The 19,114-nt window shown below is 42.4% G+C and overlaps 1 protein-coding gene across 7 annotated transcripts in view; it reads right to left on the reverse strand.

Annotated features, from left to right (window-relative positions):
• The window catches only part of ARHGEF18 (Rho/Rac guanine nucleotide exchange factor 18), a 104,093-nt gene that overhangs the window by 24,355 nt on the left and 60,624 nt on the right, over nt 1-19,114 (reverse strand). For 4 of the 7 annotated variants that reach the window (XM_075123107.1, XM_075123103.1, XM_075123109.1 and 1 more), the window contains 8 exons: nt 17,126-17,189; nt 6,525-6,669; nt 5,375-5,487; nt 5,038-5,178; nt 3,464-3,714; nt 2,543-2,668; nt 1,056-1,173; nt 153-401 (listed from right to left, as the gene is read on the reverse strand). In XM_075123107.1, the coding sequence (XP_074979208.1) occupies nt 153-401; nt 1,056-1,173; nt 2,543-2,668; nt 3,464-3,714; nt 5,038-5,178; nt 5,375-5,487; nt 6,525-6,669; nt 17,126-17,189 (1,207 nt within the window). The remainder of the gene's footprint in view (nt 1-152; nt 402-1,055; nt 1,174-2,542; nt 2,669-3,463; nt 3,715-5,037; nt 5,179-5,374; nt 5,488-6,524; nt 6,670-17,125; nt 17,190-19,114) is intronic. The other 3 variants (XM_075123106.1, XM_075123105.1, XM_075123104.1) reach the window with 3 other exon arrangements.

Consider the following 19,114-nt stretch of genomic DNA (forward strand, 5'->3'; position numbering starts at 1 on the left):
GAATAGAACAAGTGCTATTTCTTCCAGTACCCTATGAAACTAGCAGGTTATCTTTATACTCATCTGACTTTATACTCAATTGATCAGTAATAAACAAATGGAAATCTTGTTTTCCAGTTGTGTTTTTCCCCCTTTTCAGCCCTTTTATTTACCTTTGAGCCTCCCTGATGCAGCTTTCCAGCACAGCGTCCCATCCAGCAGAAGCTGCCGCTGCCCCATGTCATTCTTCCGGAAAAGCAGCCCATTCTTGAATTTCCCTGATGATTTCAGCTCCATTTTGTACATAATCTCTCTAAGACGCTGCCTCTTCTCACACTCATTTACCTTGGCATCTACATGAGTGATCATGTCCTTAATTAAACTGAGTGCCTGGGACAGATCTTCATAATCCTTAGTGCCAGCTATAAAGAGGCAGAGTGTTGGTTAGTCTGACTTTGCTGCAGAAATTAAGGGAATAATTCATAAAATGAAAAGAAAAGGAGTACTTGTGGCACCTTAGAGACTAACCAATTTATTTGAGGATGAGCTTTCGTGAGCTACAGCTCACTTCATCGGATGCTGTAGCTCACGAAAGCTCATGCTCAAATAAATTGGTTAGTCTCTAAGGTGCCACAAGTACTCCTTTTCTTTTTGCGAATACAGACTAACACGGCTGTTACTCTGAAACCTGTCATAAAATGAAAGTTATTTAGATTTCCAGGACACAAAATGCCCCCTCTAAACAAATCCCAATCACCTCCTAATGTGACAGGCTCTGTGCTTAGCAGCTCAAAGTGTTTCTTTGTAGCATAAAGTCCGAAAAAAACCAAAGCATCAAATTCTGATCAAACTGAGAGGCTAAAACACCAAGATTTCTTGTCTTTAGAGTTAAATCTAATGCTGCCCCTGAGCCTTTTGTGATTTTTGTGGCTCAGTAACAACCCTTCAATGGATAATGGAGTGAAGCGGCAGAGCCTAATGGGAGTCCCAGACAACGCTCCACGTTTAGAAGGAGGGTGGTGCAAAGGAAGACAGCCAGGGCAGGGTGGGCAGGTATTACAGGGCACCTCATATACCTTCTGTATTCTGAAGAATACGCTCCACCAGCACTGGGTACTTCGTAATGCGTTGAGTGACTAGGAGGATACACTCCTGGACACCAAGTCTCCTCACAATAGAAGAGTTTCCTATTTTCTAGGGAGCAAGAAAACAAACAAGAAAAAACCACAACAACAAAAACAGAGCATGTGGTTAGACAACTCTACGTGGCATAAACTCCATGTTGTGATACAATCTGCATTTGAGATAGCCCTCCGTGTCCTACCCGTCCCCAATTACACATTCCTTACCTCTTGACATTTCTTTTTAGTGCAACAAGATCTCCACTGACTACACAACCCAGCGGCTATTCTTGCACCACAGCCCCATTAGTGTCAACCACAAACTCTTGCACCCAGCAAACCAAAAGTTGTTATTTTGACTTGCATCACAGGAAAAATATTTTTAAATGTTATTTCCAGCTAGGGCAACACAGACCTGGACCAAAGCAGAGCAAAATCCAACTTCAAATTGTTGGATTTCCCACTTAACAGTGGATTTTCTTTTTTTTTTTAATACATATATTATGCCCACTTTTAAAACATATTTATAAATATCTTCTAATCGGGTTCAACAGTATAATTGAACTGAATTACACTTGCTACTGAATGGTGTGTAGGTGTCTCCTTTACCAGGGTTTCTGGAATTATGCTAATAAATACAGATCCACTTATGAATGAAAGCATCAGAACCCCAACAGTCAGTCCGATTCCAGGTACTCTGGGATCCTGGCAGCAGAATGGATTACAGATTCATGGATACTCTCTTCTCAGAAAACAGAATGCACTGCACTTTTAAACTCATTTCAATTCTTGACAGTAATGAACTGGACCATGTGACAGTTCATCTAAGATTCAGGTTAACTCCTTACAAATGAACTGGACCATGTGACGTTCATCTAAGATTCAGGTTAACTCCTTACAAATTGGCTACATTTAAACGTATAGCAGCTTATTTTGTTCTACCTATGTTAGACTGCACTTTCCAGTGCACAAGAGACTGACACATGCCCTGGAGCCAGTCTCTTGATTCTGGAGAGATGTCATAGTGGGCAAAACTATGACAATAGTACCTAGTTCTTATACAGCGCTTTTTATGGTAGATCTCAAAGAATGATTATCCCCATTTTACAGATGAGGAAACTGAGGCATAGAGAGGTAAAGCAACTTGCTTAAGGTCACATAGCAAGCCAGTGGCAGAGACAGGACTAAAACCTAGGTCTCCTGAGACCCAGTCCAGTGCTCTATCCACCAGACTGTTCTAGAGCTGCAGTTCTCTTGGTGGGCTTTGTTACATGCAAACTGCTCATGTGGCATCTGTAACACAGAGAGACAGACAGAACCAGCCAAGTAACAATCTAACACTCCTTTCAGCTTTAAGTTTGATTCAAAACCAAACCCAAGAAATCAGAGATATTTTGCTTTTTGGAAATGGGGCAGACTGGGTCACTGGCTGGGTTTTTTACCTTTATTAAGTTTTGGAACTTCTTGTTGCTCTGCAGCAGGTCCTTATAGTGACTGACAGCTTCACTGTGACCACAACAGAACATACCATATTTTTCTTTCATTCTCTCTCCACTTTCACCTGAAAACTAATTGGAAAGATGAGGAAGGACATTAAATTAGCCAGTTTAAAATGCAGCCAGTTACTCCCAGAAAGCTTGGCTACTATAACACTCTTGGGTTTAATTAGGCTTTGTGCTGATTAGCTTTTAGGGTCAAATTTCTTTGCTACTCCAGCTTCTTCTCCTGCACCAGATATAGGAGAGATTGAGCCACTCCACTTTATCAGACACTGTGCTGTACCCAAATATTCATTTACTCCTGGCAGAAAGACAACAAATGTGAGTAAGAGCTTCTGGGACTCAAACGCAGTGCTTTTTTGGAGCTGGAAAGGGTGGGAGGGACAGCAAATTGGTGGTGATGTAAGAGAGTTTCTATTGCATCATTCCAAGTCAAGGAGAGCGTACAGAGTAGCAGAAAAAAGGGAAAGCCAGTTACAGCAAGGGTCTTTATAACCCAAGAGGGTCAGCAATTGATGCAGGAAAGCTGTGTTCAGGGGGCATGTGAGGACTCTACTTTGAAGGACTTCAGTGGTGTGCTGCTTTAATTCTGGAGTGGACAAGCAGCAGGACCACGCCCCTCCCAGTAGCATGCCATGTTGTGCATAAATACACAAAGGAAATATTCAACATTTCACACAATTAGGGACCAGCTGCATTTCCAGAAGCCAAAGACAAATGTGGTATTGGAAGGAGCACTTTAAACCCAGTGTTTTGTCAAGGGCCCACTACATTCAAACTTTACTCAACCTACTTTAATATTACAGTTAAGTTCTTAGAAGTTAAATATAGCATCAACTAATGTTATTAGAGCTTAGTTCACACCTGTTGTACCAAGAGGTCTCCAATGTTCTGGATAATGTAATTCCGGTCACTGCCCTCCTCCAAGGATGCCTTCCGTCGCTCCTTTAATTGAAACAGGAATTGCCCATGCAGCTCCAACAATTCATCCACACAAGGAAAGATTTTGTTGATGCCAGTGTTCGTGAACTGCAGCTCCTCTCTCAGAGCTTTGGAGTACACCTTCAGCATGATTTTCAATGTTCGGACATGATGCATTTCAGTTTGCATGAGCTCTGGAGAGAAAACACGTTAGCGGTCATTTAGAAATGTTAGGCAGCGGCTGGCCAAGCACCTAGCAGAGCAGGCTGTGAAAGTCAGCAGCCACAGCAAGCCTCTTATCACAGTGCTGATGCATGTTGCTAGCAAATGCACCACTGAAATAATCATGGGCATCGATAGCTCAGCTATTTTACTTTCTACATTTTACATTCTAAATTTATAAAACACACCCACCACTTCTTATTGGCAAGATAAACTGACAGGTGATCTTATACTGTTGTGTGTTGGATGCTGTGAAGTTTGTGCATTCCTCGGAGGGAGTGCTTTCAGTTAAATTTTTCAGTATCCATCAAAAATCCTTACTTTTACTGAAGTCAGGTGAAAACTGACAGCTTTTATTATGATTCAAGTCAAAGCCTAGGAGACCCTGAATTACTGAAATCTAAACATCTCATTAGTACAGAAACATGGGACATGAGATACTCGCACAGCTACGAAAGCCAGCCTGTGCCTATGGAATACTCATTTATGATGCTTTTGGATTTCTCCCAGACAGTAATAAAATAATATCACCAATACGTGCCAAGGACTATAGCAGCAATATACCAGCATGGCAGTGCTAAAGACTTTCCTCAGATCAGCTCAAAGCTGGGTATGCAACACAACTCTGAGGAGGGTGCAAATCTGACAGCTAAATTCTCTAGTCTGACTAAAACTCTGCAGTCTACATTACAAAGCAGCTGTAAACATTTTGAAGTATGCAGCGCAGAAACAGTAACCAATATCGACAGCAATAATAATCCCTATTCACGCAATTTGTAAAGAACTTCAGGATAAAAAAATAATTTCATTCCTCTCTGGGCTGGAATCGAGCTAGCATTCTGAACCGGAAACACTTCCTGAAAGGGTTTCTAGAAGGAGAAATGAAGACTCCTTATAATCCAATTAAAACCCTAGAGGGAGTTTTAGCATTATAGGTTGCAATTTGGCCAGGACAACAGGGCTGACAAGCCTACTCTTTCAAAAGGAACCATGGGATCCTTAAGAACATCGAGACGGTGGCTAAGGATATTGTCTTGTTTTATAGGTGGAATTTACAGCTTACATTAGCAATCTGAAAACCACAAGTTGTTTGACAATATAACAAATCAGAAGCCAAGTACACAGCATGTCCAGGGGTAGAAGAAGGGAAATCTTCACACAATCCTGTCTTCTAAGCACAAAAGAAAACAGGGAGGCAGTGAAATCACTGAATCCTATTATACTACTCAAAATAGCAATAGGAGACATTTTAAAATAGAAGCACTATGTAAATGACAGAAATAAATTGTTCTTACCATAAATGACATCTTGCCTTTTCATAACTTCTCTCTTTTGCTCCTTTGCATAAGGCTGTTCCACTGTGAGACTCCAAGATTCAGCCTCAAACTCATGAGCATCTGCTTCTATCTCATTTCTCAGAGAGGAAAAGTATGCATCTAGACCAAAAGCACATTCCATTTAACTAACATTATGCCTTAAATAACATTATAACTTGGACATATCCTCCAATAACTTTTATGAACATAAAACATTTCAGTATAGTCTCTCTGAGACTCAATTTGTTTAAAAAAAAAAGAAAAGAAAAGAAAACAGACCAGCAGGAAATCCTCAAAAGACAGAGAAGTTCCATACCTTCCAGAAAGATGGATTCTGCTGTTGAAGGTGCAAGTGAGACAACATCATCTGATGTCTGCTTAAATTTTATAAATCCCGAATCCCCTTCATCCATTTCTCCTGTGATTGGTCTAAATAGGCAAAAAAATTACACAACTGTGTTATTTTAACATAGAATATGAATTTTTTGAGAGAAAAGCATAACTAAATTATCTATAACAAACCATTTTAATTTGCACTCTTCCTTTATTATGGAGCTAATTAGTTATAACAAACACAGGCTATCCTTGCTTTTTGACATGAAATAGTCAAATTCAATTTGGTAATAAACATTGAAACTCGGTGGATAAATTTCCAGTTTAAATTAAAAGTCTCTTATTCTCTTCTCTTGATCAATCAACTCTTGTACAACTTCCGGTACTACACCTTAAAAGGCACCTAATTTTCTGTTGATGAACTGGACAAGGCACGATATTCCCTATGTAGGGTCAAAATTAAAAGCTCCATCAATAAGATGAGACACATAATTGTGGCAAACAAAAATGTGATACACAGATTTGAAATATCCCTTGATTAAAATAAGGGACTATTTCAATTTAAACAGCATTGTCAACTACCCTACTTGGCCCAAGAAATTCAGGCTAAGAAAGAAAAGGAGTACTTGTGGCACCTTAGAGACTAACCAATTTATTTGAGCATAAGCTTGCATCCAATGAAGTGAGCTGTAGCTCACTAAAGCTTATGCTCAAATAAATTGGCTAGTCTCTAAGATGCCACAAGTACTCCTTTTCTTTTGCGAATACAGACTAACACGGCTGTTACGCTGAAACCAGGCTAAGAAACTATTCCTAGGTTTCCAGAGACCTAGAGGTAAAGGACTTAGATGGACAATAAAGCTTGGGCAAGGGTACTCAAATGCCACAATCCAAATTTCACCATAATCCATGGTATTTTATCTGTAGCAGAAAGGAACTACAGAGATTTTGCATCCTCACAAAGAAACAAACAGCTGTCTATTTGGAGAGCATTTCTCAATGCAATTCAGCACTAAGGCTTCATCTAATACTCTCTACAGTTTGCAGTAAGTGCATGTCCTTAATTTGAAATGGATTTAGTTCCGTAACTGTAGGAAAAACAAAGTAGCTTATAAGAGAAGCTGTCTACTTACCCAAATTTATTAACAGAACCAGCAGTATTCAATGAAGACTGTGAATTTCTTCTTTGGGTGATAGTCATACCGAGATTCCGAGGCAGAACTGGGGTGCCATCCGATCCCAGGAGAGCACTCTGGGGCTGCTCCTTCAGAGACGCTGCTACAGAAGCAAAAACTGAATTGGTGCTCAAAAAGTGAGGAGCACACTGCAAATTGCCTGCTCTCAAACCGCTCCTCTCTGAACGTGGCTGGAGAGCAGACAAGATCCTGGATGTCAGGAGCTCATTGTCCAAAAAGACATTCTCATTCCATTTTCTTGAAAACAAGCTACAAAAAGACAGCTCAGGAGGAGCTGGCATTGTGTTGTTTCTGCCACTGCTTTTTGAATTTGTATTCCCCATGCTCACAACTGGCTGCCCTAAGATTTAGCACAGTAAAGTGGCCCCACAGATGCACTGTTTTTATACTATCTTGTGATCCTTCTAGAAATGTAAAGCTGCCACTTAACGTACTGTATTGGCTAAATCAGCAGGTCTGAAGTGCAGGAAATTGGTCCCTGCTGGGTTCATTTAGTGTGGAAATTGCAAAGTATCTTCTTTAGTAAAGCACTATAATCTACACACAATTATTCACACCCCATTGTACAAGGGCATAGAACATTTCATGTCAAACAAGAAAAATCTGAGATCACAAAAAAAAACAGGAGGAGAGGTGGAAAGCTCAAGAAGGGAACTCAAGGGAGGAAGGGAGCAACACAAATTCCAGCAAATGGGGAGCAAGATGATGCCAAGGACTGATATATGGATAAAGTTTTTAAAAACCAGGGATTATTAAGTATAATCACTAATATGTGCATAGAATGGGGCTTTAATTCTATGTTGCAGTTCCGGTGACATGTATAAATCAGTCTTTTGAATCATGAAGCTATCAAAACACTGCAATGAAATTATAGCCTTTATTACTCCAGGCTACATAAATTAGTGTTCAACTAAGCAGCAGATGGATCATATTCTACTTGCTATTCCACTGAATATACAAATGCCAGAGATTTCCCCTTGTGTATTGTTTTATTAACTTCCATGCGAGGAGGGCCAATGGCTACTGAATGCCTCTTTAGAGGAAGAGGCTACAAGTCTTGAAATACAAAATCAATTTCAATATTAGGACCCAATCCTACAAACCCTTGATCACAGGAAGAGTTCCACGGGCTTCAGTGGACTAAGTACATGAGGCGGCAGGATCCAGCCTTTCATGAGAAAATGTTCCATTTATTGCAAAATGTTGGCCTACAAAGCCAGCTGGTTTGTATCAAAAGCCTGATTAAAGTTTGTGGGAAGATCATTTTATTGTTATCATGAACACAATATTTTATTGCTGTGATCACAACAAAAAGCGAGAATTAAAGAATTTTTCTATGTCTAGAGACTCAGTGTTTGAAGTTCTTATCTGATTTTCAGCAGTCCTGAATGTCACTGATGGAGACCCATACATCTGCAAGCAGCGATATGGCAACTGCAAACTGATCTTCTGTTCACTTAAGTAACAAATTTGCAACTAAGCCTTGATAAGCTCATGTCAAAAATCACTCAAGAGAGCCCCCAAAATGAGTTTCCCTTCTGAGAGTTTCAAGTGCGTTTGAAATTCAGGTTCCAGGTGAATTGCATCTTCTCAAAAGTCTTATTTTAAGACAGTGGTGACCTTCCATTAAGTAACAGTGTCTTTAATGCTGCGCACTTTAGAAGGTAAGGTTTCTATTCTGGGGGCGGGGGGAGTGGCGAGAACCTTTGAACAAGCTTCTGAAGTAGGGTTCTCAACCTTTTGCTTTGTGAGGCCCTCCCCCAACGTGCTATAAAAACTTCACGGCCCAGCTGTGCCACAATCACCGGCATTGGAAGGTAGCAAGCAGGACCACTGCCCAGGGACCCACGCCACAGTGGGCACTGAGAAGCTAAGCTGCTCAGGCTTCGGCTCTGGCCCTGGGTGGTGGGGCTTGGGGTCCCGGGGCTGCAGTCCTGCGTGGCAGGGCGTTGGCTTTCTGCTTTGGGACCTAGCGAGTCTAATACCCGCCATGGCTGGTGGACCCCCCTGAAACCTGCTCACGGCCCCCCAGCCCCAGGACCCTTGGTTCAGAACCACTGTTCTGAAGGGTGCATTAAAATATATCACTGCAACCAATCCCCATCTCTGTACGATTTCTACACAAAAAGGTTAGCATAATTAGATCCCTACTCATAGTGATATTGCCCAGATTCAACACACTAGCACAATGTCATCTGTGCATGCATTAATATTGAGCCTTTGCATCTCATCATTTTACTATGTAACTAGAATCTCACTCGAATAATTCTAGGTTTCAAAGATATGCTGAGTTTGTAGTATTGAGCCATTGGATTTTCATCTGTCAAAACAAGGGGCCCACATATATAGAGAAAGTAATGCGAAAGTGTGGGGAGAAAGGAGCAAGTTCAGTTTAATTACAGTTCACCTTACCAATTAAAGTAAATATTCAATAGCATCAATTTAAAGCCTACAAAAAATCTTGTTTAAACAAAATTTCAGAAAGGGCCATCAACTCAAAGGATTGCAAAAAAAGAAAGAAGCTAGCATTGCAAAGACTATATATATTTTAACAAATACGCAGCCACGGCTCCAGATAGTGTACCAGAACTAAAAGGGGCTGTCAACATAAAAAATACCAAAAACCACACTTTTGTAAGGAGTTTTTTCACCTGCTATTTTTATATGTAGTCCCTAAGATCACTACCACTGAAAAACAATAACAATTATTTTTATCAATTTGTTTACACTGCATATAGGAAGCATTTTGTCTATAGTCACTTTGACTGTGTTGTCCCTGCTCCATATATGAAGTTGGTCAGCCCCACAGTTTGCATGGGTTATTCACACAACAACCGGGGACAGAAAATCATTTTAAAGTTTAACAAGTGTGATGGTAAAAGCACAAACACTCGCAGGTATAGGTTCTGAAATTGCTGTTAACCTTTGTTAACAGACTACAATATATTTCAACTTGACTGTGTCCCTTTAAATAAGAATAAAATTCAGAAATAAGCCACTGAGCCAAGACCATACAGATTCACAGTATTCACCTCCCAAAATACAACAGAACATCCATGTTTATTTGACCATCAAGTGACAACTATTCCTTATCAAAAGCCTGGGGCAGCCAAGGGCTTTGCACTAACCCTGGCAGGCTAACAAATCTAGACTCCAGCAGACCAACAAAGCAGGGAGTGAGTTCCAAAGTCAGACATCCTGCCCATAACACTGCCTCTACCCCCTATTTTCTGAAAATGGAATAGAGGTGCTAGCTTGAGTGCCTGATCACAAACACAGTAGTCAGGTTTCAGAGTAACAGCCGTGTTAGTCTGTATTCACAAAAAGAACAGGAATACTTGTGGCACCTTAGAGACTAACCAATTTATTTGAGCATAAGCTTTCGTGAGCTACAGCTCACTTCATCGGATGCATACTGTGGAAAGTATAGAAGATCTTTTTATACACACAAAGCATGAAAAAATGGGTGTTTACCACTACAAAAGGTTTTCTCTCCCCCCACCCCACTCTCCTGCTGGTAATAGCTTATCTAAAGTGATCACTCTCCTTACAATGTGTATGATAATCAAGGTGGGCCATTTCCAGCACAAATCCAGGGTTTAACAAGAAGGTCTGGGGAGGGGGGGAAGGAAAAAACAATCGGAAATAGGTTACCTTACATAATGACTTAGCCACTCCCAGTCTCTATTCAAGCCTAAGTTAATTGTGTCCAATTTGCAAATGAATTCCAATTCAACAGTCTCTCGCTGGAGTCTGGTTTTGAAGTTTTTTTGTTGTAATATTGCAACTTTCATGTCTGTAATTGCGTGACCAGAGAGATTGAAGTGTTCTCCGACTGGTTTATGAATGTTATAATTCTTGACATCTGATTTGTGTCCATTTATTCTTTTACGTAGAGACTGTCCACTTTGACCAATGTACATGACAGAGGGGGATTGCTGGCACATGACGGCATATATCATATTGGTGGATGTGCAGGTGAACGAGCCTCTGATAAAAAGAAAAGGAGTACTTGTGGCACCTTAGAGACTAACCAATTTATTTGAGCATGAGCTTTCGTGAGCTACAGCTCACTTCATCGGATGCATACCGTGGAAACTGCAGCAGACTTTATATACACACAGAGAATATGAGCCTCTGATAGTGTGGCTCATGTTATTAGGCCCTATGATGGTGTCCCCTGAATAGATATGTGGGCACAGTTGGCAACGGGTTTTGTTGCAAGGATAGGTTCCTGGGTTAGTGGTTCTGTTGTGTGGTATGTGGTTGTTGGTGAGTATTTGCTTCAGGTTGGGGGGCTGTCTGTAGGCAAGGACTGGCCTGTCTCCCAAGATTTGTGAGAGTGTTGGGTCATCCTTTAGGATAGGTTGTAGATCCTTAATAATGCGTTGGAGGGGTTTTAGTTGGGGGCTGAAGGTGACGGCTAGTGGTGTTCTGTTATTTTCTTTGTTAGGCCTGTCCTGTAGTAGGTGACTTCTGGGAACTCTTCTAGCTCTATCAATCTGTTTCTTCACTTCTGCAGGTGGGTACTGTAGTTGTAGGAATGCTTGATAGAGATCTTGTAGGTGTTTGTCTCTGTCTGAGGGGTTGGAGCAAATGCGGTTGTATCATAGAGCTTGGCTGTAGACTTTGGATCGTGTGGTGTGGTCAGGGTGAAAGCTGGAGGCCTGTAGGTAGGAATAGTGGTCAGTAGGTTTCCGGTATAGGGTGGTGTTTATGTGACCATTGTTTATTAGCACTGTAGTGTCCAGGAAGTGGATCTCTTGTGTGGACTGGACCAGGCTGAGGTTGATGGTGGGATGGAAATTGTTGAAATCATGGTGGAATTCCTCAAGGGCTTCTTTTCCATGGGTCCAGATGATGATGTCCTCAATATAGTGCAAGTAGAGTAGGGGCGTTAGGGGACGAGAGCTGAGGAAGCGTTGTTCTAAGTCAGCCATAAAAATGTTGGCATACTGTGGGGTCATGCGGGTACCTATAGCAGTGCCACTGATTTGAAGGTATACATTGTCCCCAAATGTACAATAGTTATGGGTAAGGACAAAGTCACAAAGTTCAGCCACCAGGTTTGCCATGACATTATCGGAGATAGTGTTCTTGACGGCTTGTAGTCCATCTTTGTGTGGAATGTTGGTGTAGAGGGCTTCTGCATCCATAGTGGCCAGGATGGTGTTATCAGGAAGATCACCGATTGACTGTAGTTTCCGCAGGAAGTCAGTGGTGTCTCGAAGGTAGCTGGGAGTGCTGGTAGCGTAGGGCCTGAGGAGGGAGTCTACATAGCCAGACAATCCTGCTGTCAGGGTGCCAATGCCTGAGATGATGGGGCGCCCAGGATTTCCAGGTTTATGGATCTTGGGTAGTAGATAGAATACCCCAGGTTGGGGTTCCAGGGGTGTGTCTGTGCGGATTTGATCTTGTGCTTTTTCAGGGAGTTTCTTGAGCAAATGCTGTAGTTTCTTTTGGTAACTCTCAGTGGGATCAGAGGGTAATGGCTTGTAGAAAGTGGTGTTGGAGAGCTGCCGAGCAGCCTCTTGTTCATATTCCGACCTATTCATGATGACAACAGCACCTCCTTTGTCAGCCTTTTTGATTATGATGTCAGAGTTGTTTCTGAGGCTGTGGAATGGCATTGCGTTCTGCACGGCTGAGGTTGTGGGGCAAGTGATGCTGCTTTTCCACAATTTCAGCCCGTGCACGTCAGCGGAAGCACTCTATGTAGAAGTCCAGTCTGCTGTCTCGACCTTCAGGAGGAGTCCACCTAGAATCCTTCTTTTTGTAATGTTGGTAGGGAGGTCTCTGTGGGGAAGTGATGCAGCCCAATCTAGGTAGCCAAGTCCTAAACTGCTTAAGGCTGTTTACTATATACAAATGCAACACCTTGAACACCACCTGGCAGATAAAAGTCAGCTAGTGCAAATTACAGAAGTTACATGTCCCCTGAGTGAAACCCTGCTTAACAGCAGTCCTTAGTGCTCTGCATTAACTTCAGCTTCCTTGCAGTCCCCAGGTACAGCCTCACATAGAATGCCTCCCATCATCACTGTGACATGAGACTAAGGTGTGGATAATCCAGGCAAGGTCCATATCTGACATAGGAAGGTGCACATGACTGAGTGCCCTGGGCCTCAGCTGCTACCTAAGCAACCAGGGACTCCCTCTTTTATAAAACCTTAACTTGCTAACCTCTAATACAGGTCCCTCCCTCCACTGGATGGACAAAGTCATCTTCTTTAATGTTCCTGGTTGGTTCCCACATCCTACCAACATTACTTCAGCAACATCCCACTCTCAGATACCAAATCACTCATTCCACTGTACCTGCCAAGTCTGACATAAAAGAGAGACAGATCCAAGGATCATCAGTACACTGAAAACAATGTAGCCTCTATTCACCCCCGCCCATGTACAGAAGGAATAATAAAACAGACCCCTACAGTGCCCTGCCTCAGGGCAAAAAAAGAAACCGCCCAAAAGCACCCTTTCATGAAGAAAGGAGTAGAGTAAGCAACTCTGTCCCCCCTGCTAGGAAGTGGAGACGTATCCGTAAAACCTAGTGGTGAGTTGTAGCAAAGGCAGCTAACAGACCCAAAAGAATCATCCATCGACAAGAAGAAATCCTCTACCAATGGAACCTATTTGTCTCATTCCTAAGTCTGAAACCTGACTGATTTCCATAGCCCAGTCAGAAGCCAGAGCTTCCTGACACAAACTCAGTGACTTTGCCAGAAAAGGACGATTGGATGGATACTGGTCAATTGTTAGCAAGGTCAGCGTCAATGGGTAGCTTCTTGAGCAGAGGACTCATCATAGCTTCCTTGAGGATAGGTAGCATCCCGTCTCCAGCAGGGAAATGATGACAACCGCAACCAACAACAGGCTCAGTATTTCCCTGCTTGCTTTCACCAACCAGGAATGGTCCAATTCACAGCAACCTGCTGTCTTCTACAGCAGCTCCAGAACTATACTGAGAAAATGACTCTTCAGACTTTCCTGGCTTAAAAGTGATTTCTTCTTCTATTGATGCAAAAGCTTTGGTCCTTTTATTAAAGTTGGAGAAGGAAGAGTGCTAACAAACCATCCCCTGAAAGTGAAGTATACCCATCATCTCATAAACATACAATATTTCAGACATTAAGCCAATGCCACACTAGATAGAACTAGAATTTGGTAAAGGAAGATTGCAAAAAATTGGTTTTCGGTAGCCCGCTGAACCATCAGGCTAGCAACAAATTTGTTCACCAAGTGTGTAATATTTTCACGTATATGCCAAATTCCTTGAGAATTTCAGACTGCAAATGTACAGCAAATAGAGCATAGGTGGCTGATGTAGTGCCTTTAAGGAAAGCGACAGCACTAAAGAGGCTGATATAGTCTTTCAGAGCTGCCATCCACATTCCAAAAAGTCCTTCAATATGTATTTATAAGCAAATCCAACAGCTTTTATCTTTTCACTGCCAAAACCAAGCAGAGCACACACAAAATATCCCTAAATGCCAATAAGGCCAAACCGACCTTGGGGCCTCCAATGCGGTTTCCTTGCATCTTAGGACCTATTCTAGAAATTACTTTCACTTAAAACAATTCCCAGTCAGATGTAACTTACTGTTTTAATACAGCGTATACTATGAATAAAGACATGTTCTGCCCATGGCATTAGCTGTTCTTTTCAACTTCTTACCCTTCTACTTTGACTATATTCCCATTTTTCAATGTACCTAGCAGAGTCTGTACTAAAGAAAAAGTCATTTTCTGAGTTCAATTAGCACTGTCTGCACACTTCTGAGTCATCATTGATTGCTGTTAACCCATCACATCAGACCAGACTGTATACCACAGAGATGTTCCAAGGACAAGATCTAGGATTAACCTTTTCCATTTTCATTATTCTTTCATGTTTCCTATTTTAGTCTCTAAATCAGGGGTCAGCAACCTTTCAGAAGTGGTGTGCCAAGTCTTCATTTATTCACTTTAATTTAAGGTTTCACGTGTCAGTAATACATTTTAACATTTTTTAGAAGGTCTCTCTCTATAAGTTTATATATTATATAACTAAACTATTGTCTATGTAAAGTAAACAAGGTTTTCAAAATGTTTAAGCAGCTTCATTTAAAATTAAATTAAAATGCTGATCTTATGCCACTGGCCAGCTCAGCCCGCTGCCAGCCTGGGGTTCCATTCACCCAGGCCGGCAGCAGGCTGAGTGGGCCTGTGGCTGGGACCCCGGCTGGCAGCCAGAACCCCAGACCGGCAGCGGGCTGAGCGGGGTCAGTGGCCGGAACCCCAGACCGGCAGTGGGCTGAGCGGCTCAGCCTGCTACTGGTCTGGGATCCCGGCCCTGCCCTCATAGAGTGGGTACCTGCCTTCTCCCTGGTTCTTGCCCATTCTCTTCCTCTCTCTCTGCACTGAGCTGAGGGTGAGAGAACACTGAGCACAGGGCTGGGGGTGAAGGAGTAGGCTGGGGGTTGGGGTGTAGGGCCTGGCCAAGAGCTAGAATGAGGGAGGGGGCTCAGCATTGGGGCAGGAGGTTTGGGTGTGAAGTGCTTACCTGGGCAGCTCCCACTTGGTGCAAGGGGTGCAGGTGGGAATGTGGGGGTGTGTGTGTAGGAGCTCCCGTTTGGTGCTCAGGGTGGGGGTGGGAATGTGGGGGGGTGCAAGAGTCAGGGCATGGGGGGTGCAGGAGTCAGGGCAGAGGACTGGGGGCATGTGTGGGGGGTGCTGGAGTCAGGGCTGGGGTCGTGGGGGGTGCAGGGGTCAGGGCAGAGGGTTGGGAGCGTGGGCTAGGATTGTGGGGGTGCTCCCAGAATGCCCTGATTCCACCCCCCTTCCTGAAAGCCCCATCCCCACCTCTTCTCCGCCACCTCCCCGAAGCAGCAAGTGCGCTGCAGCTCGGCTTCTCCCCCTCCCTCGCAAGGGCCATCGGCTGATCAGCGGCAGGGAGGGAGAAGAGGAGGGGCAGGAACCAGGGGAAGAGGCAGGGGAGGTGGGAGCTTGCCTGCCCTGCAGCAGCAGCCGCGGACCAAGCTTCTTCACCTTGCCCCCGCGGGGTGGGGCAGAGAAGAGCAGGCCGGGGCGGGCAGCATTTTTAATGGCACACTGCTGCCTGCCGGGGTCCTGGCCCCGGTCCCGCTCAGCCCGCTGCCGGCCTGGGTTCAGCAGCGGGCTGAGTGGGGCCTGCGGCTGGGACCCGGCAGGCAGCAGCATGCCAGTAAAAATCGGCTCGCATGCTGTCTTTGGCACGCGTGCCACAGGTTGCCAATCCCTGCTCTAAACCTTCCCATAAGGAGACAAAGCCATTCTTGGCAACAAAAACAGCCACCGATCTTATTCTCACAATTAGTCCCCCTGTGCTGTCTCCACAGTAAAAGCTTTTTTAAAAAAAACCCTTGACATGCAAGTCAGCCACCACCTAACATACACACACTGGTACTCCAGATAACAGACATCCCCATCTACAATGTGTCTCAATGAGTAACACAACTGAACAGAGACCAACACATCCAGGCAGAGACTAATTTTGCCCTTGTTTTGATCAACCCAGTCATCTTACAACCTGAGGAGTCTGTTTCTCCCCTTAACACACACCTGTCAATTGCTACCACCTAAAATTGTATTTACGCGCACACAGGGCTGGACTGTGATCTCGCTCACATGGGCATAAACACAGAACAGTTCTAATACACTTACACCAGTGTAACAGAGAACTGAGTCTAACCCACTCAATGGGGAACACCCTGTTAGCATTTTATGTAATCACTGATTGAAAAGAATAGCTGTACCTCAAAATAAACACCAGTATCCAAATTCTAGAAACAACTCAGAGCAAAGGTGCAGAATCTTACAGACTGTTTGATGAGAGAAAATTCTGTGATGGTGAAAATGCCCATTTGGAGGGATCCAAAAGGCCTCAGCATAGCTTCAGCACCACAGCCATGGGCAGGGGGAGAGGGGAATGAATGATTTATCTATTGGATAACGGTGCTTGAAAGCAAGCATGTATTTTCCATGGCAATAGCAAAAAGCTATTTCAGAGCTTATGCTTCAAAATAACTGCTCTTTTCAAATATTTTTTCCCCAATCCTTTTCCAAATTTATGACAAAGATATATCTTTCAGACCACTAATGCCTGCTTGTCTCAGAGACTGCTAGCTAGCACCAGCTGCAGGCAAATTTTTAATAGACAATTATGAAAATCTGATGTACAGTGAAGGTTCCAGTTCACAGTTCTAGTCTTTTCAGAAGACAGAAAATAGGCAATCAATGAGAAACTAGTTTATCGACCTTTCTTCACTGCGATATTTTGAAGTTACACAGCAAGAAGGTATAAAATAGAATAAAAATATAAACGGATAAAAACACACAGGAGACTTCTAAGCGCTTCTAGCTCATTCCCAATGGGGAAAAATGAAGTCATCTTATTAAGAGAGACCTTTTCTAAACTTCAATAATACACTGTATATTGTTTCTAAAACATATTAAAGAAAAAAGTATAAAACTCAACAGACAAGCTTTGAGCACAGAAATCATTCTTTAGTACAAACCTGGGTAAAAGCACTGGGGTGAACTTTGTGGGAATCCAGGAGGTCTGTGTTGCAAATCCTTCTGCTATAGGAGAAAAAATAAAAATTTCTTAAAGGGTGTCCTTAACTACAAAGATGAGAGCATCATTTCACAGTGAACCATATTTTCAGTATCATGAATTACAGATGACAGGTGGATCCTTACACTTAAACTAGGAAACCAAAAACTTCTATAGAAAAAGGTTTTAATTTTTCTCACATTCTAAAACAAAGCAATGTATCTAGACTTAAAAATTAGAAATAAATGCTAAGAATGCTTTGCAGAGTATAAGCAAGACTAAGCCTTGCCTACATCAGAAAGCTGCACAGTTTAAAGGTACGATTTAAATAGCTTTATTAAAACCACAAAACCCCGTGTGGACACTTATTTCAGGTTAAGAGTAGCTTATTTTGGTTTATTTTAAACCAACTCCTAATGGGCTTAAACTGATTTAAACCAAAAGTAGAGTGTCTGCACAGGGCTTTGTTCAGGTTTAGTTAAAGCAATTTAAATCAGAGCTTTAGTTACACCAGCGCAACTTTCTCACACAGACAAGTCCTCATTCGTATGATAGGGCAATGTCCAAAGGTCAATCTGTTAAGAGCCAAGATGTCAATATGCAGGAAAAATAAATAATATATTTCTGTAGCAGGTAATTATTATGGGGGTCTCATTGCATTTCATTATTTATTTTGTCTTCTGTTTCTATTTCAGCCTACTTCTCTCTCTTTTCTCTTGTCCTAAGAGTGACTTGTGGGAGCCTGGTTATGTATTAGAGTTTGTAGAAAGTTGTATCTGCAAATGGAACATTTCTATTGCACAGAAGATAGGCATAATAGTGTTTGCATGTTAAAAAAACCAGGATACTGTGAAAGTTCAAAGTAGAAAACAAACAATAATTCTGCCCTCAGGACTGGGCTGAAAATTGATTCCTTCATCCCTTGACTGCCAAGGCTTGGGCTGTTCTGTACTCTCTGTTCTTCCCCATATTACTCCCTGCTCTGCCTTAGGTCTCTGAAGTCAACAGTTGCATGTGGAAAAAAAACCCAACATTTGAATGTAAGTCTCAATAGGTAAGTGAAGGAGGAAACAGAAAAGGAGTAATTGTGGCACCTTAGAGACTAACCAATTTATTTGAGCATAAGCTTTCGTGAGCTACAGCTCACTTCATCAGATGCATCCGATGAAGTGAGCTGTAGCTCACGAAAGCTCATGCTCAAATAAATTGGTTAGTCTCTAAGGTGCCACAAGTACTCCTTTTCTTTTTGCAGACTAACACGGCTGCTACTCTGAAACCTGAAGGAGGAAATGATATTCAAATACCATGTTTTAAAAACACATGAATGGACTAAATATTTTTTACAAATACATAGTTGATTATGACCACACTAACCTTATATGGAATCCTATGAGCATATTTTGATAAAGGTAAGAAAGAAATAAACTGCTTGGCTAGAAGTCAAGGCACTGAGCCATGGCTTGCAAAGATTCAGAAGAAGATTTTACAGTTTAGAACTTGAAACCACTATTTCTACAGTGCTCAGATTATAATTAGCATGTAACTGTTCTGATCAACCTCCCTCCTCTCATGCAAGCCTCCTCAAACATGGACCAACAATGCTGTGTTACCTTTTATCCATGTAGTGGCATTAAAAAACAGGGGTACCAAAAATTAAGAATATGTATCATTTACTTTTAAAGAGAGCAAGAACGTTTCAGGAACAAATAATGGGCTCAAGAGCCAGGAATTCCTGAGGGTGAATCTAACACTGACTTGTTATATAGCTTTAGGTAAATCAGCCTGCCTCAGTTTCCCCACACATACATACACCATCAAGGGATGCTAGCTGGACCAGTTAGTAACTATTCAAGGATTTGAAGATATAGGGTCAGATTCTTAGCTGGTGTAAATCGGAGTAACTCCACTGAATTCAATAGAGAATATAGGTGATATTAATCCTATCTTATAA

This window comes from Caretta caretta, chromosome 25 (genome assembly GCF_965140235.1).
Source record: "Caretta caretta isolate rCarCar2 chromosome 25, rCarCar1.hap1, whole genome shotgun sequence".
NCBI lineage: Eukaryota > Metazoa > Chordata > Testudines > Cheloniidae > Caretta > Caretta caretta.